Source organism: Lepus europaeus, chromosome 22 (genome assembly GCF_033115175.1).
Source record: "Lepus europaeus isolate LE1 chromosome 22, mLepTim1.pri, whole genome shotgun sequence".
In the NCBI taxonomy this organism is placed as follows: Eukaryota; Metazoa; Chordata; class Mammalia; order Lagomorpha; family Leporidae; genus Lepus; species Lepus europaeus.
The window spans coordinates 30,718,938-30,744,866 of record NC_084848.1 but is presented as its reverse complement, the minus strand read 5'-3'; the positions used below and the strand labels follow the sequence as shown (position 1 = coordinate 30,744,866).

At 41.0% G+C, this 25,929-nt stretch overlaps 1 protein-coding gene and 1 long non-coding RNA gene across 6 annotated transcripts in view; one reads left to right on the top strand and one right to left on the bottom strand.

The window, feature by feature from the left end:
• Positions 1–4,761: 4,761 nt before the first annotated feature.
• On the bottom strand, positions 4,762–19,715 carry MED6 (mediator complex subunit 6). 2 transcript variants are annotated; one of them, XM_062181669.1, is made up of 8 exons: positions 19,623–19,715; positions 14,650–14,809; positions 13,776–13,867; positions 11,610–11,692; positions 11,201–11,309; positions 9,781–9,896; positions 5,680–5,707; positions 4,763–5,103 (listed from the first exon to the last, which is right to left on the bottom strand). In XM_062181669.1, the coding sequence occupies exons 1-8, from the start codon at positions 19,642–19,644 to the stop codon at positions 4,973–4,975; spliced, it is 741 nt and encodes a 246-aa protein (XP_062037653.1). In that variant the 5' UTR covers positions 19,645–19,715; the 3' UTR covers positions 4,763–4,972. The 2 variants fall into 2 exon arrangements, with proteins under 2 accessions (XP_062037654.1, XP_062037653.1); XM_062181670.1 differs by lacking the exon at positions 9,781–9,896 and having other exon boundaries at positions 4,762–5,103.
• A 705-nt stretch (positions 19,716–20,420) lies between these two features.
• LOC133751562 (uncharacterized) overlaps positions 20,421–25,929 on the top strand; it is a 32,999-nt gene continuing 27,490 nt past the window's right edge. For all 4 annotated transcript variants that reach the window (XR_009864824.1, XR_009864827.1, XR_009864826.1 and 1 more), the window contains exons 1-2: positions 20,421–20,863; positions 22,041–22,170. This is a non-coding gene — a long non-coding RNA (uncharacterized LOC133751562). The remainder of the gene's footprint in view (positions 20,864–22,040; positions 22,171–25,929) is intronic.

Here is a 25,929-nt window from a genome sequence, read left to right as displayed (position 1 = left end):
TCATTTTATTTGAGACATAGAAAGACCTTCCATCTACTAGTTCACTCCCCAAATGCCTGCAACAGAGAGGGTTGGGTCAAGACAATGCCAGGAGCACAAAACTCAACCTGGATCTCCCATGTGGATGGCAGGGATCCAATTACTTGACCCATCATCTACTGCATTCCATGGTACATAATAGCAGGAAACTGGAATCAAGAGAAACCAGGACTCAAACCCAGGTACTCCTGTATGGGATGCAGGTATCCTAAGTGGCGTTTTTACTGCTGCGCTATACACTTGGCCTAATGCTCAATTTCTTAATCCTCATAGTGAGTTACATGGGTACAATTTTCACCCAATTACCTTTTATACTTTTATGTACTTTACAATAATTTAGCTGAAAGGAAAGGAGCTTTGACAGAAAAAAAGGAAAAAGAGTTGGGAAAATACTTTTAAGTATGACAAACAAGGAGTTAATATTTTTCACACTTAAATAACTAAAAAATTAGCAAATTACAAAAGTTTATGTTATATGCTACCTTCTATGTAAGAAAATGAAATAAGAAAATATATACTAATTTGTGCAAAAAGAAATACAGTAAAGGTAGGACCAGCACTGTGGTGTTAACGAGTAAGCCGCTATATGCAGTGCCAGCATCCCATATGGGCGCCAGTTTGAGACCCAGCCACTCCACTTCTGATCCAGCTCTCTGCTATGGCCTGGGAAAGCAGTGGAAGATGGCCCAAGTCCTTGGGCCCCTGCACCCATGTGGGAGACCTATAGGAAGCTCCTGGCTCCTGGCTCCGGATCAGCACAACTCCAGCCGTTGCAGCAAATTGGAGAGTGAACTAGTGGATGGAAGACCTCTCTCTGTCTTCTCTCCTTTCTCTGTGTAACTCTTTCAAATAAATAAGTAAATCTTAAAAAAAAATACAGTAAAGGTAAACTAGAGACTAATTAGGTTAGATATCCTGAAAAAGTAAGTGGCAATGAGGCAGAAAGCAAAAAAGCACAGATATGGGGAGGAAGAGGTATTAAACGTAAAATCTCTTTTGGACAGTTCTGACATTGAAAATTTTGTTAATATTTCACACATTCCAAAACAAGAAAAGGAAACCATATGAATGGAATTTCAAACAAAAACAAATGAAATGAACCTTCTAATAAATTAACAACCACCTTGACAAGGGGAAAAAAATTAACCCAAATAACTTTTTAATACAGTACTGAACTATGTCTTTAGGCTAAAGACCAAAATAACTCTAAGCAAATACTAAACTCTAATTAAAAGATTCTTTTCTACAGAGACATAGTTCAGAAATTCTAAAATTACATTTTACTTAGGATTAAGCAAATAAGTAAACATATTGTGCATAAAGGGAACCTGAACTCTCATCAACTTGGAAAAGTTACCAATACAGAAAAGAAGAGTGAACTCAAATTAGAAATAGCAGAGTGAATTGATGCCTGTTAACAGTCACACAGACGTGTATAGAAATATAATGTGTTCATTTATACACACAGAAGTATGTGTGTATCTGCTAAGATCTAGAAGCAACAACATCTCAGTAGCAATGAGCATACCCAAAACAGAGACCTTGGTTTCCAAATGCTATTCTCCACTAAAATCAATAAGGATCCTTAGAGAAATGGCTGCTCCAGGGTTATGACAAATCTGGAATATCTTACTGTGCTAAAGCACAAAAAAAAAACATTCAGTGAATGATGGGGTCATATCCAAAGGACACAGGAATCAGGTAGGAGCTCCCATTGGCCCAATTTTTGACAATTTGAGCATCAATGCAAATAATGATAGTCTAGAAATGTGATTCATTAACACATAAAACAAGAATCGAGGAGTACACAGTGATATAGGCAAGTATTTATATTACCAGAGCCAACAAACATTAAAAAAAAAAAAAAAATACTGGAGGAGCCAGTGCTGTGGCATAGAGGGTTAAAGAAAGCAAATGCCTGTGATGCCAGCATCCCTTAAGGGTGCCAATTCACAGTTCAGCTGCTCCACTTGAGGTCCAGCTCCCTGCTAACAGCCTCGGAAAGCAGAAGAGGATGGCCCAAGTCCTTGGGCCCCTGCACCCATGTGGGAGACCCAGAAGAAGCTCCTGGCTTTGGCCTGGCACAGACCCGGCTGCTGCGGCCACCTGGAAAGTGAACCAACAGATGGAAGATCTCTATCTCTCTGCCTCCTCTTCTCCCTCTCTTTTACTCTTTCAAATAAGTAAATCTTTAAAAAAAAAAAAAGAAGAAGAATGGAATTAGAGAACTCACTATTTGGGAGCATCACAATAATGACTGAGGCAAGATCTACCAATGGAAGGCTAGTGGGCAAAAGTTTGAGGAATAGTAAGATATATTTATCAGAATGTTTTTAACTTACAAAAGGAAAAGTAACTTTACAATGGAGCAACCTGACAGACACTACCTTAACAAAGTGATCACCATTAAATTAACATCACCAGAAAATGAGGAAAATGGATAGGAAGTGCCCCCCAGAGTATCTTTCCTGTGGTATTACCAAGAAAAGTCCATGAGGTAAGAATTTAAAATATTAAACAAACCCAAATTGAGAGACATTTAACAACATAATTAGTCTGAACTCTTAAATATTAATGTTATGAAAAATAAAGAATAACAAATTGTTCCAGATTAAAGAAGACTAACAACTAAAGATACAGAAAACCTGAATTGAGTGCATAACTTTCTTTTGTAAACATTACTGTCACCACTGGCAAAATTATATGAGAGAATAAACAGCAAATGACAGCAAGTCTTAGAGGGAGACAGAAGGAAACTAAAGGAGAAAATACGATAAACATTAATATATGAGAAGTTGGGGTAAAAGGAACATAGAAATCCTTTGTAATAGCCTTACAACTTTAATGTATACCTAAAATTATATCCAAAAAGTTAAAACAAAAAACTCACAAAATACATACAAAAATGCACAGAAAATCAAATATTACATAAAACAAAAAAGAAACTGTTCAGCCTCTTTAAATAATGTAACATTATGTTGTACTGCTACTTAATCAGCACTAAAAACATAAATGACAATACTCAGTGGTATTCACATTCCAGGACTGAGTGGCCCATTAGTCTGGCAGCTAACAAAGATGTAGGCTGGCATGGCAGAGCACGTGCAGAGGCATCATCACAGGAAGAGCCAGGAAAGGAGCTGGATTCTCCATTCCCAGGTGTCTCTTTATGGCAGGGGACCCACCTCAGCAACTTAATCCAATCTAATCATGTCCCAAAGGCCCAGCCTTCAGCAATCACAACTGGATAAAGTCTCTACCCTCAGGATAAAGTCTCTACCCTTAACCCATGAATGTTTAACATTAAGCCATCAACATGAAACCTTAAGGACCAAGTCCCTAACAGGAGGGTCTTCAGGGAACACCCAAACTGTAGCAACCTTTTTTATACTTTGCCATTTGACTGGTAACCTGTCCAACCCTTCTGAAAGCAACTTAGCATATGGACTAAGAACAATAAAAACATACAGATTACTACCACTGGAATTTTATCCTTAACTGAATCAATACCAAATACTGAAAAGGTTATTTATGCACAAATGTATCAGCTATAACCTGATTTTAAATAATGCAAATAGGGAAAAACTCAAATATAACACAGGAAAGGTTTTTTTTTTTTAAGATTTATTTATTGATTTATTTTAAAGTCAGAGTTACACAGAGAGAGGAGAGGCAGAGAGAGAGACAGAGAGAGAGAGAGTCTTCCATCCTCTGGTTCACTCCTCAATTTGCTGCAACAGCTGGAGCTACGCCAATTCGAAGCCAGGAGCCAGGAGCTTCTTCCAGGTCTCCCATGCAGGTGCAGAGGCCCAAGGACTTGGGCCATCTTCTACTGCTTTCCCAGGCCATAGCAGAGAGCTGGATCGGAAGTGGAGCAGCCGGGGTCTCAAACCAGCGCCCATATGGGATGCAGGCTCTACCCACTGCATCACAGCACCAGCCCAGGAAAAGTTTTTAAAATTTGAGATATAATCACCTATAGGAATTATTTATTCACTAAAATACGTAGCCCATAAAAATCTAACATAGGGAAATTCTTACAATATATATAGCAATGAAGTAAAATTTTATGAACAGACTAATTTAAAATGAAGGTTTAAAAAATATTCACACACTGAAAAATATACCTAAAAGAAAAGTCACAGGGCCAGCATTGTGGCACAGCAGGTTAAAGCCCCAGCCTGCAGTGTTGACATCCCATTTGGGCACCGGTTTGAGTCCCAGCTGCTCCACTTCCAAACCAGCTCTCTGCTATGGGCTAGGAAGGCAATGGAAGATGGCCCAAGTCCTTGGGCCCCTTCACCTATATGGAAGACCCAGAAGAGGCTCCTGACTCCTGTCTTTAGATCAGCTCAGCTCTGGCTGTTTCAGTCATTTGGAGAGTGAACCAGTGGAATGGACGCTCTCTCTCCCTCTCTCTTTCTCTCTCTGGCTTTACCTCTCTGTTATTGTCTTTCAATTAAATAAAATAATTCTTAAAAATAAATAAATAAATCTCCTAAAAAAAAAAAGAATAGAAAAGTCGCAACATTTTTAAGGTATTTATAGTAGGGTGACATAAAGTTTTCCACCTATCTTCCAAACTGTATGTTTTTCTTTTAACACTAAAGAATATCCAACTTATAATAAAGGAAATATGATTAGTTACTACTTGTAAAATTAATCCATGGTATCTTCAAAGTGTATTGGGAAAAACTTAAAATCAATAAAGGAAAAATACCATGATAAGCATTATATATACAAATACCTTTATTTTGTCTTAAGGGAAAAAATATATTCACACAGAAAGCAAAATGAGAATATACTCTTTCTTAAACAACAAGTCCGTTCCACATGAATGACAGGGTTGTAAAAAGGACCTTAAAGCTCAAAGCCTTCCACAGTACTGAGGTATAACAGATAAGGAGTCTTGCAAACTTCTATTGTCCAATACTCACTGAAGTCTCATCCGTTTCTCAGGGGGGCCTTTAGTGCTCACTGTCTGCTGGACATTCTTTGTAGTCTCCTTCTCCTCAGATTTTACAGTTTCTGCTACAGGTTCTGCCTCTTTCTTTGACTGATCCACTAGACAACAAAAGCAGAATTTTTTTTGGAGGGAGGGTAGAAGAATGAGATAAATTTAGACAAAGGTTTATATGAATGGTTTACTCTTTCAAAATTATTTTAAACTGCTTATCTCAAGTTCTAACTTTAGCTGTTTCTTCAGACAGATGTAAGTAAGAATGCAGTTATAAATCTAACAACCTGTTAATGTACAAAAATTTCTGATACTTGGGGAAAAAAGACATATGGCATTTAAATTAGACATTATTTATAAACAAGACACCCAATTATTCCATCCCATTAACAATACCTGTTTTCCATGATGAACTAGATCTTTTTTTCACACTGAGATCTGAACTAAAAACAATCTACTTAACATTTACTTTTCACTCAAATTAAGCTTTTAAAAATCAGTATCACAATCATAAATATATCCCTTGTTGGCAATTCAGTGAATCTCAAAGGTTAAGAGTGCCTAACTACAATGAGACAATCTAAAAGGAAAGTGACCATAGCTCATCTCCCATGAATAGCTGTTACTGAGCTAAACAGGTTAATTAGTCTTATTTCAATAGTTTAATATCAGATGAACCATACCTGGGACAGGCTTTTCTCCAGACTTTTGCTATAATTTTTTAAAAGTAGAGGAAAATGGGAGAAGAAAAAGGCAACAGGTTAGATTAGAAAAATTTTATTTTTTACTTCATAATTTATTAAAATAATACGTTACCAAATTACATTATATATGACTTTAAAAACCACAACTCATGTCCATAAAAAGTTTATCATTTTCCAATTAGCCTTCATTCCAGAAAAGATGCAAAACCTAAAACTAGAACAGTCAACCATAAAAATCTTTGCACATCCAACAAAGACCTCTATCTCTGAACAAAGGCTACAGTGCTTTACACCGAGTAGCTACATAGAATCGAATGGAAGGAAAAACTGGAACTTTACAAGACCCCAGAGGCTTCTCAGCTTAGGGGACATGAATTTTAAGAGAACAACATTTTGAACCCTCCAACTTTTCAAGATGGTAGGTATAAAAAATAAGGAGGAAGAAAGATATTTTCTTAAGAGCATAAAAGGAAAAACTTACAGGGGCATCAGAGGTCAGAAATAAGGTCAAGGCCTGCACTCTGTACAGCAATTTCCTTGACTGGACCTTGTCACCTCACTTGTCCATCACCCAAGTTAAAGGCTCTAAAATACCCACTTCCCCCTCCCCAAGGCTCACAACCTAACACCTACTCTCAATCCATGATCCTCTGCCTTCCAGGTTTAAAAACAAGATGCCAATACCATGGACTTTCTTTCAACCTACCTTCAAATTTATTATACCTTTACATACATAAAGACAATGCACACACATACATGTATGTATATATGTGCATGTATACGTATATGCATTTTAATTTTTTAAAATTTACTTATTTATTCGGGAGGCAGACAGAGCTCCTATCCACTGATTATTCCCCAAATGCAGGTAACCACTGGGGCTGGACCAAGCCTGAAGCCAAGAGCTGGAAATTCAGTTCAGGTCTTCTTGTGGGTAGCCAGAACCAATTACTTGAGCCATCACCACTATCTCCCCAGGTCAGTGTTTGCAGGAAGCTCAGGTCAAGAGCCAAAGCCAGAAACTGAACCTAGGTTCACGTCAATGTGGGATGTGAGATCTGGTTACATTAGGCTAAATGCCCACTCCTCAGTACATTTTTTTTTTTTTTAAGATTTACTTTATTTATTTGAAAGGCAGAGTTAGAGAGAGGGAGAGGGAAAGACAGACAGAAAGCGAGGTCTTCCATCCGCTGGTTCACTCCCCAAATGGCTGCAATGACGGGGCTGGGCCAGGCTGAAGACAGGAGCCCAAAGACTTGGGCCGTCCTTCCCTGGCTTTCCCAGGCACATTAACAGGGAGCTGGATTGAAGTGTAGCACCCAGAACTCGAACCATCAATCATAAGGGATGCCGGCACTGCAGGTGGCGGCTTAACTCACTACACCACAGCACAGGCTCCTCCCCTTATAAAATTAAAATACTCATAGAGCTCCATGTCACTTCAGAAGAAAGAAGTTAATTCCTTCATTTCTAGAGTTAATGAATCCCATCTGTTTCCTGAATTTCTTTCAGAATTTAGATGCCCAAGCTAAGCTTTCTTACCTATTCCCATGAATAAAGACTTCAAAACTGTCTCCTATTAAACATTCCAGATTCATGCTGCCAATGCCTAAGGGCACTTAAGACCAAAACTGAGCTCCATACTATTATTCACTGTGCAGAAGAGGGTAACACAGAAACTCCAAGGCTGTTATCTTCAGAAAAGCCTGCTTGCAAGGCTGGCCCTTGGCTCACACCTAGGAACTTGAATTTTGGAAAGGTTCCCACAATTCCCTGATAATACTGGCTCACTGTGCCTAGACTGTCTAATGAACATGGTTTATGATGAATGCTTGCTTCCCTTCAGGGATTGTACAATTTTAGTATATATTAAAAGGTACCTATATGACAAATCCCCCTTCCTCAAGAAAATTCAGGCACTCATTCACTAGTGGATTTCCTTGGACAGAAACATCATACACTTATTGCTGTGTTTTTGTTGTTGAAGGAAAAGTAGATTCTGTGTAGCCTTCATGGAAACAGAACATATAAGGAAGTCTGCACAAAGAGAAATCTTCCAGACTCCACCTGTGCCTTTTTCCCTTTCAGTCTGGCAGTAGACCCTTAGTGTATCACAAAAATAAATCTTAGAGTACAACTATTTGAATTCTATAAGCTCTACTAGCAATCTCCACACAGGGGTGTGACCATGGGAACCCCTAACGGCCATATCACGTTCTGTGAAAATATCTGGTTTTAATCATGTCTACAGTATTATAAGGGAATTATAAGAGAATAAGTAATTTTTCTTATGTAGAAAAGTGGGGGGAGCCAGACATTAGGCTTAGCACTTAAAATGAAGGTTTAGATACCCACAGTCCTACACTGAAGTGCCTGAGTTTAGTCCTGGCTTCTCTCACCATTCCAGCTTCCTGCTAACATATACACTAGGTGGCAGCAGGTGATGCCTCAAGTACTTGGGTTCCTGCCATCCACGTAGGAGATGTGAATTGAGTTCCTGGTTCCCAACGGCCAGAGGCTGCTGCAGGCATCTGGGTAATGAGCAAGCAGATTTGAGCATGTTCTCTCTCTCCTTCTCTTTGTGTGTCTGAGTGCATATTCTCTCTGTGTCATCCTTCCAAAAATAAAATAGAGCAAATGCATGCAATAACGCTGAGGAGAGAGGGATTTTTATATGGCTAGCACTGAACTATGTGGAGCACCAGGATGATGTCATTACCTACCTAACATACATGACTAATCTTCTCTGATGCATAATGTCAAATTAGGATATGGCTTGAGACAGGGAAAGAGAATGGGCATGCCTTTCTGACCAAATTTAATCAGGACGTCCATCTTGGGATAAACCTAGCTAAAGTCACAGTGCCGGCATCCCATATGGGCACTGGTTCATATCCTGGCTGCTCCACTTCTGATCCAGCTCTCTGCTACGGCCTGGGATAGCAGTGGAAGATGGCCCAAGTCCTTGAGGCCCTGCACCTGCATGGGAGACCCAGAAGAAGCTCCTGGCTTCAGATCAACTCAGCTCTGGCTATTGTGGCCATTTGGGGAAAGAAGCAGCGGATTGAAGGCTTTTCTCTCTCTGCTTCTGCCTTTCTGTAACTCTGTCATTCAAACAGACAAATCTTTAAAAAAGAAGTAACATCCTATAGTGTTCTACACTATACACATACACAGTCAATGAATGGTTAACTACACCTAACCACTCAAATTCCACAGTGGCGACTCATGACGCATTTGTTCATTCAGCAGACGCTGTCCATCCTGAAGTGTAACTTCTGAGATTTCCCCAAACTGGCTTTCTGCACAGTGTTCTAACTTGTGTCCTTGCTTCCTTCGACAACACATCACCGTTCCAATAGCACATACCTCTCACTAAAGTGCAGTTAGGGGAAAGAAGGCCTGTTGTAAGGTCATCTCATGGTTAAAAAAACTCATTTAATTTATAACTACACTTGGAAAATCCCTTAACTAGTAACCAAGAAATACAGTACATATGATATTGCATGTGCACAGTCCTGTAAAGACCCATAAGAACTGAGGCTAACGCCTATCTGTTCCATCTCAGAACTACGTCACTCTGAAAGTTCATCCAGTAGAATGGCAGATGGATTTGCAACTGCTGCTGAACCCCTCCCCCATAATCCCACAGTGATTACCTGTAACTAAACCACCAGTATGTATAACTCCCTTATTATTCCTGACTCCTTCGTTTATCTTACCAAACCCTCTACACCGTAAATGTCCTCTTTGTTACAAAAGCATGAACTATTATATGATTTAAGGAGTTTAGGTGTCTACTACGTCAGCTAGAAGGGCAGCACGTAGTCTTGTTCCCACGTGTGACACTTTCGGTAGCCTTTTGGATGGGAAGATTACCTCTGCACAGTCAGTCCTCATAGTTTGTAAAGATTTAATAAGGAACATAGAACAGTATTAATTCCATTCCCTTTACCTGTTTCCTCCGTTAAGTCTGTCTTAACCTTTCCTTAAACTCAGATACTTCAAACAATTCTTAACTAAAGATAAATATGTCAGGAAAAAGTGTCAAATCAAAATTAACTATATATCTCTCATTACCTGCACAAATTTGGGTGGAAACTTTTGTCTAAGGTCTACGAGCAATGCATCCACACGTTGTCTCTGAAAAATAGAGCTTGGTTCTTCTTTCCTTTTGGCTTTGGGTTTGACTTTATCTATTAAAATATTAAATCGAAATGAAAACATTGCCTACTTTTGTGTCTTAAATTTTACAAATCTTTACCCACCAGGAACATATTCAAAACTTCATTTTTTCAAACAGCTGCATACCAAAGACAATGTCCCAGTAAGCTAACCATAATATATGTGTTCTAACTCTCCTTATTAAATGAAGTTAATTTCTAACATTTAAAAAGTTGATATATGTGTCTCAAAGATATTTTAGTTTCAGTATATAAGCATAGTTAAAGTTTCAAAGCTAAACTTCTTCATAATTACCTAAATCACAATTTTGATTATTGGTTTGAAATTACCTTCTGTATATTTTAAGCAAATTAAATGCTTTTTGTTTCCAAAAAATGAACTAGGAACAAATGGAAAATGCAAGCTTCACAAACTCAAGTTACCATGCTCAATTATTAAGACTGTAATTTGCACATACACACACAAAATGACTTTCTCGTTAAGTGAGAAAGAAAAGAACCTGAAACAGCAATGATTCACAGGTGGCACTTTCCCTGGCAGTGACAGTGTACTGGGAAACTGTCTCTAGATTAAGGGTTCCAGACAAGCGTCAATGCATTTCACTGGGGTAGGGAAAACAGCTGTTGGGGCCATTTTTATTCAACTAAGGCAAACTTCCTACATCAGATGCTGCTGCCTGGACCTACTATTAAGAGTAAATTTAGCTAGAACACATTCATAGGTCTGAATGCTATATAAAGTCTACTTTCCCTCACTATTTATTACGAGCTGTTATTTCTAAAGAAGAAAATGCAAACTACAGATACAATATTATCAACACATTTCTGCTGGTAAAATATGATGAAGAAAGGAGCAAGTTAGCAGCTATGGAAACTAGGGGACCCAGCACCATGGCAGACTATAACACAGAAAGACCAGAAAACAGACTCGTCAGCTGGAGATATGGCTCAGAGAACAACAATTCCTCTTCCCTACTTAGAAAAATGTAGGGACAGAGAGTCCCAAAATCCAAGATAGGTAAGTAGGAAACATCATCTTTGCTCATTCTTCATCCTTGTTTTTCTTCCTTATGTTCCAAATATTTTAAAACCTTGAATCATCTTAAGAAAGATTACCAGTTACCTAACAGATTAAACTTTTATCTGTTCCTACGTAACAATTATTACATCTAGTTACATGAATCACAGCTGCAACATCACCATTCTACGAAAAAGTAAAACTCACCTAGGATACATAAATACCCATTTTCTCAAGAAAACAGCTTTATTCTTAGAGGATTAAAGGTGTTTCAGGAGGCTCGATGTGTTCTACCTACCTTGCTCTTCATGATCTTTGAAGTGCCACCAATACCCTTTGGAAGGATGGTATCGACAATATGACATAGCTTCGTCAAAAGCTGACTGGATGCCATGTACTGCAGTAAGCTTATAAAAAAGAGAACAAATTCTAAATTTCTCATTAGGTCACTCAGTATTTCCAAAGTAAATACTTCCAAGATACTACATTTGGAAAGACAGTAATTTCTTATTTTTCAGAATCTGAATTACCATTTTACTGGGTCTTTGGTATACCTGTCCCACAGCCAAGCCCCTGCAGGTATCAAACTCTAAAGACATTGAGATCCCTTATTTAAAGCTCATAATGGGGAGAAGAACTCCTGTTTGACTCTTGGAAGTTGTTCAATTAAGTTTACTTCAGTGTTTAAAGAGTGTGAAGACACTTACCACTCTGGAGTTTATAACTGATCCCAAGTCTGGTGCCTGATAGATAACCCCAGCAATGATATAATAATCAGCTAGCGGGATAACTAGAAAGGGGAAAAAAAGTTTATGAATACAGCTATGGACCCAAACCGCTACACAGATTCTCATAAAAAGAACTAACACTGCACTGGAAAGCAGATACACCCACTCAGGTTTGCATGTTAGTTAAGGCTGCTTTGGCAACAGCAGAGTAGCTGTTACAGAGACTTAGAGTCCCAAAAAGCCTAAAATCTTTACTCTCTGGCCCATCACAGAAAAAGTGCCAATTGTTGCCCTACAGCAGTACTTCTAAAATTTCAAAGTGCATCTAATCACTTTAAATCACTTTAAGGTACAAATGGATTTTGCTAAAAAGAGGTTCTTCTTCAGCAGCAATAATGCATTTCTAACAAGCTCCCAAGCTATGCCAATATTGTTATCAGTCAATCACACTTTGAGAAATAAGATGTTACAGCAAAACAGATCTGGGATCCAGGGTGAGTATACCAAATGCACTGAACCTGCCTCTGTGCCACAGTGCTGAGTCCTAAGGAATAAGACAGCTGCTAGTGAGCCCAGTGCCATACAGCCTCTCTACCCTGAACCCTCCCACCATGGAAATCATGTCCTTGGTCTTGTTTTATTCTAAGGTTCTCTTTTTCTCTAAATCTTCCATCATGAAACTAAACTTGGATTCTGGGACCACAGTTTCTTTGATAAGTCATTCTCTGAAGCCAATACCGGGGGAAGCGTTGCTCCTCAATATCTTGCTGAGGGTGCTGCAGCTAGGATGACACTACCTGGCTTCTCTGCCTTTACTCTTCTCTTCAGGATGATTTTGTCCATGGTCTTGACTGACTCTAAGATTCAAGTTCTACTGATCTCTAGAGTAAGTGTGTATCTCTTGAATACAAAACCAAATCTGGATTCTGTACTTATCAGTGTACTACTTCTCAAGTAAGTTTTCATTTAGTAGCATAACCAGGTAAGACTTTTGATTGAATGTGTCAAAAAGGATACTCAAATGATCCCCTGAGTTTGATACAACTCTATCTGCCTAGTATTTTGTAACAGAATCAACTTAGCAGACTGAGATAAGAACAAAAGTTACTTGGGATGCTTGAGGCTCAAGTGGAACACCAACAGCTATGCTCACAATAAGAGACGGTTTTGGTGCAGTGAGTTACCCTGTTAGTGCTTGCACAGTTTTGTTTGGACACTGTGGAAAAGTCCTGGAATCCAAGTGTACAACTGGTAAAACCTGGCTTTTGGCTGGTGCTGTGGCACACTAGGTTAATCCTCCACCTGCGGCACCGGCATCCCACATGGGCGCTGGGTTCCAGTCCCGGGTGCTCCTCTTCCAGTCCAGCTCTCTGCTGTGGCCTGGGAAGGCAGTGGAGGATGGCACAAGTGCTTGGGCCCCTGTACCAACACGGGAAACCATAAGGAGGCACCTGGCTCTGGCCGTTGTGGCCATTTGGGGAGTGAACCAATGGAAGGAAGACCTTTCTCTCTGTTTCTCTCTCTCACTGTCTGTAACTCTGACAAATAAATAAATAAAAATCTTAAAAAAAAAAAATAACCTGGCTTTTGAAACACTTCCTAAGTGATGGCTATGCCTACTATACCAACCTGCCCAAACTGTACAAAGCACGTAATTACTGTAGACGCCTTTTTTTTTCAGGGAGTCTAGAATTCTGGTGGGCTCAGGAGGCCTACATAATCAGTCCTCAATAAAAATCCTCAGCTCAGTCTCAAACAGAGACTCACAAGACACAGAGCAGACAATTTACACATTTTATACATTTACACGTGGCTGCATTTCACTGCTGGATGGAGGGCATGTTCAATGCGGCTCCTCACCAAAGTAGGAAATCTGCATACAGATTCCTAAAGACCACACTTGGTCAGTCCTTTTCTATTATTAATCAGGCTGTGTTTCCTTATTGTACAGCTGTTAACTATTCTTAGCCGCTGACTACAACTGTGAGCTAAGCGAATCCTCCTAGCAAAGTCATGAATATGTATGTGGTCTTAGGAATCCACAAAACAGAATCCATCTCCCTAAAACAAGAACTTATAGGGCATGAAGTAAACAAAGCATGACAGTTTATGAAGATAATAATGCCCAAAGTTTACATATCTTACCTTGAGATGGGGACTGCCGCTGTTGCTTCCTAATGATAAAAAGAATGGGTTCTTGGGCATGTAAAAGAATGTATTCAACTCCAACCATCTGACTGAAACAGAACACAGAAATCAACAGGTCTATGCACGCCTACAAACAATTTTATATGCCATTCAAATTACTGTATAAAAGTGTAACATGTTGAGTAGGATTAAAACTGCGTATGTTTTGTTTTAAAACTTGTCTATTGAATAAAATTGGCTATTTTCCCAGGCAAAAATGTATATATACAAAGAGTAAGATTTGGTTTTTAAACATCTCTCTACAAAAATTTATCATGAACATAAATTTGAGTATTTTTAGTCACAAAAGTACAAAAAGGCAAAGTACCACAATGCTTCCTAACCAAGATCTACAAATACACATAATAAAAAAATGAAGATTCAACTACAAATTCTACCCAACCTCAACACATCAAAAAATCTTTTCTTTGCTCCCCAAAATATTTTGACCTGATGAACTGTTTAAAGGAAACAGTAAGCTGTCTTAAGAGCTGTTCTCTGCCTCATAACAAAAGCCATTTAAGCCACCACTGAGCAGCCAACACTGCGGCACAGGGAATTAAGCTGCCACTTATGGTGCCGAAATCCCTTACTGGAGTGCCAGTTTGATTCAGTTATACTTTAAATGGACATTATGAAGCTATTCAAAAAAAGACTGATAAGACACAAATACTAATAACTCCCTTGCAAATAAAAATTTGTCAAAACCCAAACAAAACTCCAATTTTTCTTCCTCAAGCTTTACTGAGCACTAAATGATCCACAGCTTTAAATAACCATTCAATGCAAATTCTGCAGTTGGCAAAGATGCTACCTCTTTAAAATAACTTACTTTAAGTGTTCTAATGTCAGTCTCTGCATTTTGACCACTTCATTATTACACGTTCTGTCATAGAAAGGGTTACTTCTTTCTGAAAAGTAATCCAGGACACTGCCACTGTTCAAAATGGGGATCCAAGAGCTGTCAACCCAAGAGATTCCCAGCAGATTATCTATAGGAAAGAAAGAAAACAATAAATTATTAGAAAAAAGAAAGAATATAATCCGACAAATATTTATTATGCATCCAACGTAGTAAGCATTATAAATCAGGATGACACTGATCCTTGTCTACATACTCTCACTGTCTAACTGAAAAGAGAAGTATGCCAAGAAAGCAGTGACAACACTACACAACTGCTACATAAAAGTCAGGGATAAATGTGTTCTCAGAGCACAGAGGAGGAAACAGAATACTCTGCCTTGGGGAGCGTAAATGATTTCTCAAGGACTGAGGAGGGAAGTTTTAGCAATGCATGTTAAAAAAGAGAAAGAGGAATGCATTCACAGAGGTATGAACACATAAAGTATACTACACATTTAAAGAATAATTTGAAGGGCCGGCGCTGTGGTGTAGCAGGTAGAACCACCGCCTGCAGTGCTGGCATCCCATATCAGCACCAGTTCTAGTCCCAGATCCAGCTTCTCTTCAGATCCAGCTCTCTGCTACAACAGTAGACGATGGCCCAAATGCTTGGGCCCCCGTACCCACATGGTAGACCCAGAAGAAGCTCCTGGCTCCTGGCTTCAGATCGGCACAGCTCTGGCTGTTGTGGCCAATTGGGGAGTGAACCAGCAGATAGAAAACCTCTCTCTCTCTCTTTGTGTGTGTAACTTTGACTTTCAAATAAATAAATAAATCTTTTAAAAAAATAAAGAATAATTTGACTAGGGGCAGGCATTTGGCACAGTGGTTAAGATACCTCTTGGGATGCCCACATCCCATACTGTAGTGCCTGGGTTCCGGTCCTAGCTCTGCTTCCAATCCAACTTCCTGCTAATGCACACCCTGGGATGTCAGCAGATAATGGTTCAACAACTTGGGCCCCTGCCACCCACATCAGAAATCTGGATGGAGTTCCAGCCTCCTGGCTTCAGTCTGGCCTTGTTCTGGCTATTGCATGCATTTGGGAAGTGAACCAGGGGATGAAAGATCCCTCTCTGTCTCTGTGATTAGTAAAGAACTCTTAAGATTTGAAATCTAAACAGTTTTTTTAGAAACTGGAAAGCATGAGTTTTCATATACTGGAAACTAATTCAAAATGTTCAAACAGCATGCACAAAGAAAACATTCATAGCTACCAATCTGATATCAATAAGAGGCACAGAAATAAGCTAGGAAGCCATTTACCATAAACGAGACTGATGAAAACCTAAACAGTTTAATTACATACACACTTTAATATATTAGAGAATTAAATCTCAAGCTAAAAAGAAAACATGAAAAATAGAGTTAGATACCTTTAAAAAAAAAGACTTTATTTATTCAAAAGGTAGAGTGATAGGAAAAGAGAGATAGAGACAGAGATACTCCACCCACTGGTTCACTTCCCAAATGGCTACAACAGCCAGGGCTGGGCCAGGCCTAAGCCAGAAGCCTGGAACTCCATCTGGTCTCCCACATGAGTGGCTGGGGTACTGGCACTGTTTTCCCAAGCATATCAGCAGGAAGTTGGATCAGAGGTGGCGCATCTGGGACTTGAACCCGCCGCACTCCCACAAGAAATGCCGCTGTCACAGGCAGCAGCTTAATTTGTGCCATAATGACGGCTCCTAGATACCTATTGATGTATTTATTTTATTTAAAAGGCAGAGTTACAGAGAGGCAGAGGCAGAGAGAGAGAAAGTCTTCCATCGCTGGTTCACTCCCTAAATGGCAGCAATAGCCAGAGCTGGGCTGATCCAAAGCCAGGAGCCAGGAGTTTCTTCCAGGTCTCCCTTGCGGGTACAGCGGCACAAGGACTTGGACCATCTACTATTGCTTTCCCAGGCCATAGCAAAGAGCTAGATCAGAAGTGGAGGAGCCGGACTCAAACCAGCGCCCATATGGGATGCTGGCACCACAGGCGGCAGCTTCACCTGCTACGTCACAGAGCCGGCCCCTCCTAGACATCTTTAATTAATAAGTTTTTATTGGCTACTGACTGTGATGATGTTTCAGAACACTGTATTTACTAAACTGTACTATGTGTAAGTTAAAATATCTATATAACTGCTTGAAAAACTTCAATCTCTCTTATACTACAAATATTATGAGCAATGAGAAGTCAAACCTAATTCAAAGAGACAAGCAGTTCTGAGATAAATGAATCAAAAGGCAAAAAGTAATAATATAAAGGTAAAATGTGTTTTGTATGTTATAAAGGATAAGACAGATAAGGCCGGCGCCGTGGCTCAACAGGCTAATCCTCTGCCTTGCGGCGCCAGCACACCGGGTTCTAGTCCCGGTCGGGGCGCCGGATTCTGTCCCGGTTGCCCCTCTTCCAGGCCAGCTCTCTGCTGTGGCCAAGAAGTGCAGAGGATGGCCCAGGTGCTTGGGCCCTGCACCCCATGGGCGACCAGGATAAGCACCTGGTTCCTGCCATCGGATCAGCGCGGTGCGCTGGCCGCAGCGCGCTGGCCGCGGCGGCCATTGGAGGGTGAACCAACGGCAAAGGAAGACCTTTCTCTCTGTCTCTCTCTCTCTCACTGTCCACTCTGCCTGTCAAAAAAAAAAAAAAAAAAAGGATAAGACAGATAAAATGATGATGATCAAAATAATTCACAGACTGTTTAGACAGATCATAAATGGATTATGGCACAATCAAAAAATATGAGAGAACTACAAAAAGTTCTCAGAAAATGGAATTAAAAGATAATGCACATTTTTCCATGGACTTTTTAAAGTACTCTTGTACAGCAGAGTTTTCAAACAAAAAGTAACTTCAGACAATCACTCTCAGCTTTAAATACTATTATCCAATCATTAATATAGTTTTATCTAGAGTAAAAGTACTTATATCTTTTATTTCCTTAGGAATGGATATATAAAAGCATTTCATAGAAACTATGAGGACACTTCAAAAAGCTCATGGAAAGCAGAATTAAAAGTTTATTTTGGTGCAAAAAACCTTGAAATCCATGCATAATTTTTCATAACACACATTTTCATGAGCTTTCTGAAGGCTCTTCATATGCATGACTTTCAAAATTTTCATGAACCAAAATAAACTTACCTTCTAATTCCATTTTCCATGAATTTTTAACTACTTTGTATGCTTATATTGTGTCAAAATCAGTCACTGATGATAGGATTATAATATTACAGATCAGCTCAACATTGGTAGAATATTCTACAGAGACAAACAGTTAATTATAGATGCTATTTATCAACAATTATGGAAAGTCACTAGATACAGGAATGAAGTAATGAGCTTTAGAAGGCAACAGCAGTACAGAGACAAGGAGACAAAAAACATTTTTCAGGGGTAAAGAAAGACAATTTCCTTAAGGGCCAGACATAAACTCAGAGAACAATTCATTTTAGAAAGTAATGATAATGAATTTGGCTTGGATATTCTGAGTTTAAATATGGAATACAGCTCCCCAAATCAGAAGGAATCATAAATGTCAACTGTCCAAAGTGATTGTTAATAAGTTTTCTCCCTCTAGTTTTCCTCACCAAGCTATTTTAATTTTCACAAATTTCTTACTCAGCAGTTTTATCAGATGAATTATTTCTTTTAGTAAACCACTCAAAGAAGAAAACAAGGGTAAGTATGACATGAAATCAGTGCAAAGGGAGGTCCTAACTTTATAACTTTTGAACCCTGAATGTATACCTGGCCCTGTTCTAACCTCCTTACCACACGATAACTCAAGAGTCTGGCAGTATTCATACAATTTTACATTTTAAGATCCTGAAGCCTGAGGCTAAGCAGTTTGTCTAAGATCGCCTAGCTGCTACACGGTGGTGCTGAGATTTGAATCCAGGCAAGCTGAGGGTGTACGCCCACACTCCTCTGCTGCCTCAAAAGGAAAATGGATACTAAAGTAATATTAAGAGCTGTGAGATGAACAGTGGTTTTTCTACTCACTATGCGTTGAATTCTTTATTTAGTGGACGATTAAGCTTGTGATTACAAAGTAAATTGAAAGTGTATCTTTGTAAAATAATAAAAGAAAGGAAAGGAAGGAAGAGGGATGGTAGGAGCGGGGGGGGGGGTAGAGTGTGAACTGTCCTCTTAAAATTATATATATGAAACACATGAAATTTGTTCCCTTTATATAAATTTTTTTTAAATGTTTAAAAAGAACTATGAGAGGGGTGGGCATTGTTGTACAGCAGGTTAAGCCACCACCTGGGATGCCCACATCACACACTGGAGCACCTCAGACTTAGCAGCACCTGCCCTTCCAAGCCAGCCTCCTGCACATGCGCCTGGCAGGCAGCAGCTGATGGTCCAAGTAATTGGGCCCCTGTCACCCACGTAGGTGACCCGGGGGGAGAAGCCGACTCAGAATTGGGTGTTTGACGGAAGGCGTTCCGGATCCAAAAACAAAACTAGCAACAGGTCTTGGGGATTTACGCCCAGGGATCCGTGGGGTGTGATCTCAAGAATAAACCGCCTCATTGTCAAGTGGCAAGGGGTGAATCCAATCGGCTCCTTAACCCTTCTCCTCTCCGCCCAAAAGCCACTCTCTCACATCTAAATAAGCCCAATGTTGCTGCAAGGATATGTGTGCAGGACAATGCTCTAGGTCTGGGGCACAAACCCCAGAGCTTTCTCCAAACCTTTGGCTACGACGCTTTTAAAAAAACTCCTCCGAAACCGGCAAGAGTCGGCAACTTTCCCCAGATTACAGCCTCGGGCTGTCCACACAAATCATTTAGAAGAGACTGCGAGACCTCACAAAAGAATTGGAACCTTGCCGCCCTCCGTAAGTTATAAATCACCAGACCAATTCGTAGGAAACCAGAAAACAAAGAATAACAATATACGCTACCTCGGATGTCCACCGCCGCCATAGTGCTTAACCAGCCCCTCGGGTTCCTCTTCCGGCGCAGAGTAAACGTAATGACCAGGGCGACGGAAGCTGCTGTTGAAGATAGTACGGATGGTGAGGAGGGACATAAACTAGGGAAGACGGGGGTGGAGCTTGGAACAGCGGGTAGGAAGAGACAGGAAAAGGAGATGGGCGTGACCCAAAGGTGAGAGAGGGGCGGGGCGGGGCATGCAAAGGCTGCTGCGGGGAACAGGCTGAGGCTGGGTGGGGACCCCAGAGCCCGAGAAGAGCCAAAGGAGCTGGGGGAGAGGGGTAGTGGGGAAAAAAATTAGGAAATTTAAAGGAAGAGGAGATTGAGCGAAGACCGGTCTCAGGCTCATCGTGGAAGGATTCGAAAATTCCACCTTGATCTCCTATGAGTGTCAAAAACCAAATTCCGATGTCATAGAATTGGGAGTTGGGAACAGCTCCAATTTGAGGGGCCGGCGCTGTGGCTTAGCGGGTAAAAAAGCCGCCTGAAATGCCGACCTCCCACATGGGCGCCGGTTCGTGAGCACCGGTTCGAGTCCCAGCTGCTCCACTTCTGATCCAGCTCTCTGCTATGGTCTGGGAGGGCAGTGGAGGATGGCGCAAGTGCTTGGGACCCTGCGCCCTCGTGGGAGACCCGGAAGAAGCTCCTGGCTCCAGGCTTCAGGTCGGCTCAGGTCCAGCCATTGCGGCCTTTTTGGAGAGTGAACCAGCATATGGAAGACCTCTCATTAAAAAATAGAGAGAGAGAGAGAGAGAGAGAGAGAGAGAGAGAGAGAGAGAGAGAGTTGGAAGTTGGGAACATCTCCAGTTTTAAAAGCCCCTCAGGTATACCCCACGAGTGGCTGGAGTTTGGAACTACTGGCCTAAATCTGGATCTACTTCTCACCCTGACTCAAGTGGCAGCTGGGACAGGACTTAACAGAATTCCAGAATCGTCGCCCTTTATTTAAAATAAGCCAACTGCACATTCCATGCCTCTGAGGCAAAACGTGCTCACAAGACAGGAATGCTTCTAAAGTGAAATGCCAACAAGATGAAGAGAAAGGAATGCCCAGAGAGGCATTTCCAGGTAGTCTGCAGTTAGAGAATGACTCTGTGTGCGGGACAGGAAGCTGCAGAAAACCTCAGATTCTCAAGCTCCAGTGTGGCTCTGCAAAAGCAAAATGATGGCAGTATGCAGAACAAGACAGAACCGGAAGGAGCAAGGAAGGGTGGGTGCTTACATCTTCTGCAAAACTTGGGTATTCTGGAGGCTGCTCCAGAATCGAAACACAGCCCAGGGGCAAGGCGAGAGGGGCTTATAAATTTAACTGGGAATTCAGAATGCTTCAATCTCCATGGCATAAAAGTATATGGCTTTGTCCACTTCCAGTTTTGAACTGGGATTTGTACTTGCGGTGGTCTGCATAAAATAATAAGTGTCCTGACAGAAGTAGCATAGAACAAGGCTGGCGCCGTGGCTCACTAGGTTAATCCTCTGCCTGAGGCGCCAGCACTCCGGGTTCTAGTCCCGATTGGGGCGCCAGATTCTGTCCTGCTTGCTTCTCTTCCAGTCCAGCTCTCTGCTGTGGCCCGGGAAGGCAGTGGAGGATGGCCCAAGTGCTTTGGCCCTGCGCCTGCATGGAAGACCAGGAGAAGCACCTGGCTCCTGGCTTCGGATCGGCACAGCTCTGGCAGTAGTGGCCATTTGGGGGGTGAACCAATGGAAGGAAGACCTCTCTCTCTCTCTCTCTCTCATTCTGTCTCACGCTGCCTGTCAAAAAAAAAAAAAAGTAGCATAAAACAGAGTTTTGAAAGAGAATGTTTCCAGGAGGAAGTTTTTCAGGAGAGCTGGTTTGGGGGCCTGGAGGGGAGGCCATTGCAAAAAGGGAATACCGTATCCCATAAACAGGAGCATGAGACATCAAGCTGTTTGTTTGTTGTGCTGGTTTTGTTTCCTTGTGTTTTTTTTTCTAAGATTTATTTATTTAACTTGAAAGAGTTACACAGAGAAAGGAGAGGCAGAGAGAGAGCAAAGTCTTCCATCCGCTGGTTCACTCCCCAAGTGGTCACAACGGCCGGAGCTGTGCCGATCCAAAGCCAGGAGCCAGGAGCTTCTTCTGGGTCTCCCACATGGGTGCAGGGGCCCAAGGACTTGGGCCATCTTCTACTGCTTTCCCAGGCCATAGCAGAGAGCTGGAACGGAAGTGGAGCAGCTGAGTCTCGAACCGGCGCCCCTATGAGATGCCGGCACTGGAGGCGGCAGCTTTACCCACTACACTACAGCACCAGCCCCTTCCTTGTGTTTTATGAAGAGAGAAGATTAGGAAGAATTTTGACAGATCTGAGATCTGTAAATAATAAAATATGTGGTCAACCAGACCTAGGATCTCCATCTTTGTCTTGCAGGCAATGGAAGAAATGTGATCAAGCTTCTATTTTTAGAAAGTTTATTTGAGGATGGTGAGTTGGAGTCTGGAAGCCGAGAATACACGAAGGAGATTGTTGCAAACTCAATGATGTCTACACTAATATAAAGGTAAGCGGCTGGGCGGGGAGATAAGTAATTAGATATTTAGGTGAAACACAAATGAGTTGGTAACTAATAGATGAACATGATGAGTAAGAGGGAGGAATTAAAAATATTTCCCAAGTTACTGATTTATCAAACAAGGTGCCATTAATGAGAGAAGGAATAACAAGTAACTAGGTGAAATGGAAAGGCAGTAATGATTTATATTTTTAACCTGTGTTGTGTGTGAAGTGTTTGCGGGACATCCTGTAAATCAAGGTTTCCTGTCCATTGGAAACCAGTAGCGACTTCCCACAAAACTCCCCAGCTGAGAACTCCTCACGTACATAGGTATCTGTAGGTGTATCGAAGCAAAGCAGAATTGTTTCAGGAAGAGAGGAGCACTGGACAGTGTCAAGCTTACAAATGAGGTAAGAAGCAGGGATTGAATTTGGTAAATAGGGTGCCCCCAACAAGAATAGCTTCAGTTGAATGGTAAGCAATAGTAAGAAACCAAAGGAGAACATGTTTGGAAGAAAAGGGAGGTGGCATGCAATATTTTTACATTTTTATGGAGTGCAGTACGATATTTCAACTTCAGTATTGCAGTGCAATATTCCCACTTCCTGACCCATATACATAATATAAGCAATTCAAACCAGGCAGCTACTCTTCCCATTTCCTTATTTTTCCGTTGTCTTTGGAATTTTAATATTTATCTTTTTGTTATTAGCTTCTAATCTAATTGCCATGTGCTTAGAATATATAGTCTATGAGGTCCTCCAAAACTTCCTGGGAAATGGAATTAAAAGATAAGTTTATTTGGGTGCAGAAAATGTTTTGAAATCCATGCATAGTTTTTTCATAACACATTTTCCATGAGCTCTTTGAAGACCCCTCATACATGATACCTGTCCTTGATATTTGTGTAGATTTGCTTTATGCATCGTAACCCATCTATGCTCAAGAAGGAAATACACCTTTCAATGTGGGATGCAGAAGCTAGCAGCATCAGAAACCCCCAATTTCTCAAGAGTGTCTTTTCCTTGTCTGCATAGAACTGCTTCCCTTAGCACCCTGGCTGTTTCTCAGAACATTTCTTACCTGTCTCCTTTTTTTCCCCTAAGGTTTATTTATTTACTTCAGAGGCAGTATGACAGAGACAAAGATATCTACCATTTGTTGGCTCAGCTCCCAAATGCCCCCAACAAGTCAAAGCTAAGATCCCAGAATTCAATCTGAGTTTGCCACATGGGTGGTAGGGACCCAAGGCTTGAACCTCCGAAAGGTGCACGTTAGCAGGAAAGCTGGATAGAAAGCAAAGCAGAAGCAGGCGTCCCAAGCAGCAGTTTAACTGTTGCACCCCAACACCCATCCCTCCTTCTCATCCCTTACATTTCCTTCTCTTCTCCTGTTTACCCACACGTTCTCTCATCCACAGTCCCATCCCTCTTGTTCATCTTAGTGCTTTTCTCTCCTCCCCTAGAAGACCGCGTTCTCCCTGTGGTTGCAGTGCCATCTATGTCATCTGGCTTGCCAAGTAGTCTAACTCAGACTTTTCTCCTGAGCTCCAGGACCATGTATGCACCTGTCTACTGGATGGCTCCAGCCTGTTGTTCTTGGTCCCAGCTGAAAGATTTTCACTCCTAAATAAGAAACCTTTCCTCTCCCTCTTCCTCACTGTCAACATACAGTCTGCACCAAAACTTATGCGTGCTTTTCAGGAGCCTTCTTGAATCAGGCAGCTCCTCTGCATCTCTACTGCCTTGTCTTTAATTCTAAGACTCATTATTTCTTGCATGAACACTGTTGCTAGGGTAATTTTTCTTTCAATCATGTTTTCTTGCTCTAAAATCTCTACTGACTCTCTTTTTTTTTTTGCCCTTGGAATGAAATTTATATCATTTCATTTTGCCCCAGCCTATTCTTCGATTTTATCTGTCCACCCAAACACCGCCCCATACACTGGACCCCTACAACACTGGGATTCTCCCAGATTCCACAATTACTTGGTCCTTTGGAAATTGTTCTACTTGGAAACTTTGAATTGTATTCTCTTCCCTGTCTCACACCCTCAGCCAAATACATAGAAAAGCAAATGTGTATGTGCCCACGTGCATACACACACAGAGGCATTTGTCTGGAAAATTCTATTTATGTAAAAGCAAGATTACAATAAGGGAAGAACGTAGGGAAAAGTATATTATTCTGCAGATGCTGGTAATTAGTGTTTAATGGGATTGTAGTTGCAGGGGAATATGTGAGTAGAGAGAAGGCAGGAAATAGTTAATAATGTTTGTTAGCCAAGAGTCTCATTATCTTCATCCTTTCTCTGTTGAGCTGTTAGAAAATTTGCTTAAGCCTCCATGAATCATTTCCAGTTCTTCTCAAACACCTAATTGTCCAGGAATTTGGACAACTGGATGATTCTGTATCCCTGTCCCCTGTCATGTTACTTTCCCTGGGATTGGTTGCCTGGTAACCCTGATCCAAGACCTGCCCTCCCTGCTCTCCTAGTTATTATGCTCTTTGTGTTCTCCAGTGCTTGTCTCCTGCTGAGGTTTCCCGCACTTTGCATTTTATTTCTTTCTAAACCTGTAATATGTGGACATAAAGAAATAATTTTATTTTCTTAGACCCATGTATAGAATATATTTATGTGGAAACATTTACCATATATTTATTGGTAGAGGAAAATGCATGGGTTTGTCCACTTCCTGTTAAATGAACAGGTCTCTATCTTTGTTATGGTTTTATGTAAACTTGACATATAATGTGATTTTTTTTTTTATTTTCCTCTGGGTGTCAGGAGTAAGAGTCAGGGTAGGCAGGTATCCTAGCAGTTAAGCCACCAGTGACCCACATCAGAGTGCCTGGATTCAATTCACAGCTCCAGCTCCTGACCCCACTTCCTGCCAGTGCAGACCCTGAGAGACAGCCAGTGATGGCTCAAGTGGTTGCCACCCACATGGGAGACCTGGGTTGAATTCCCGGCTCCTGGCTTTGGCCCCAACCCAGCCCCAGCCATCGAAGGCATTTGGGAGGTGAGCCAACAGATGGGATATCTCTCTCTCTCTCACACACACACACACACACACATAAAGAAATAAAAAAATAAAAAGACTAAGACTCAATGTCACGTCATACATGAGTATTAGATCAAATAAACCTTAATAACAGAAAAAAGTAGACTTTGTAAAACAGTTTTTTCTCACACAGCAGTCCATGCCATAAGTTATTCTGCAGTTATATGCAAATGAATAGTATCAATGCATATAATATTGGGTTGCACATAATACTCACGTGAAATGTAAAAACATATTGTGTATGTGCTAACATTGAGGGCTTTTTTAAGATTTATTTTTTATTTATGTGAAAGACAGAGTTACAGAGAGAGGGAAAGACAGAGAGAGAAGTCTTCTATCCACTGGTTCACTACCCAAATGGCCACAACGGCCAGGGCTGCACCAGGCTGAAGCCAAAGTCCAGGAGCTCCTTCCAGGTTTCCCACATGGGTGCAGGGGCCTAAGCAATTGGGCCATCCTCCACTGCTTTCCGAGGCATATTAACAGGGAGCTGGATCGGAAGCAGAGCAGCAAGGATTCAAACTGGCACCTATATATGATGCTAGCACTGTGGAAGATGGCTTAACCCACTACACCACAATGCCAACCCCCATTTGGGACTTTTAAAAATATATATGCTATATACAAACCTGAGAACTCCTTTGTGATTCATGGACAAATCTGTCAAAGAAACAATTTGTCTCCTGGATTTTCATTTATT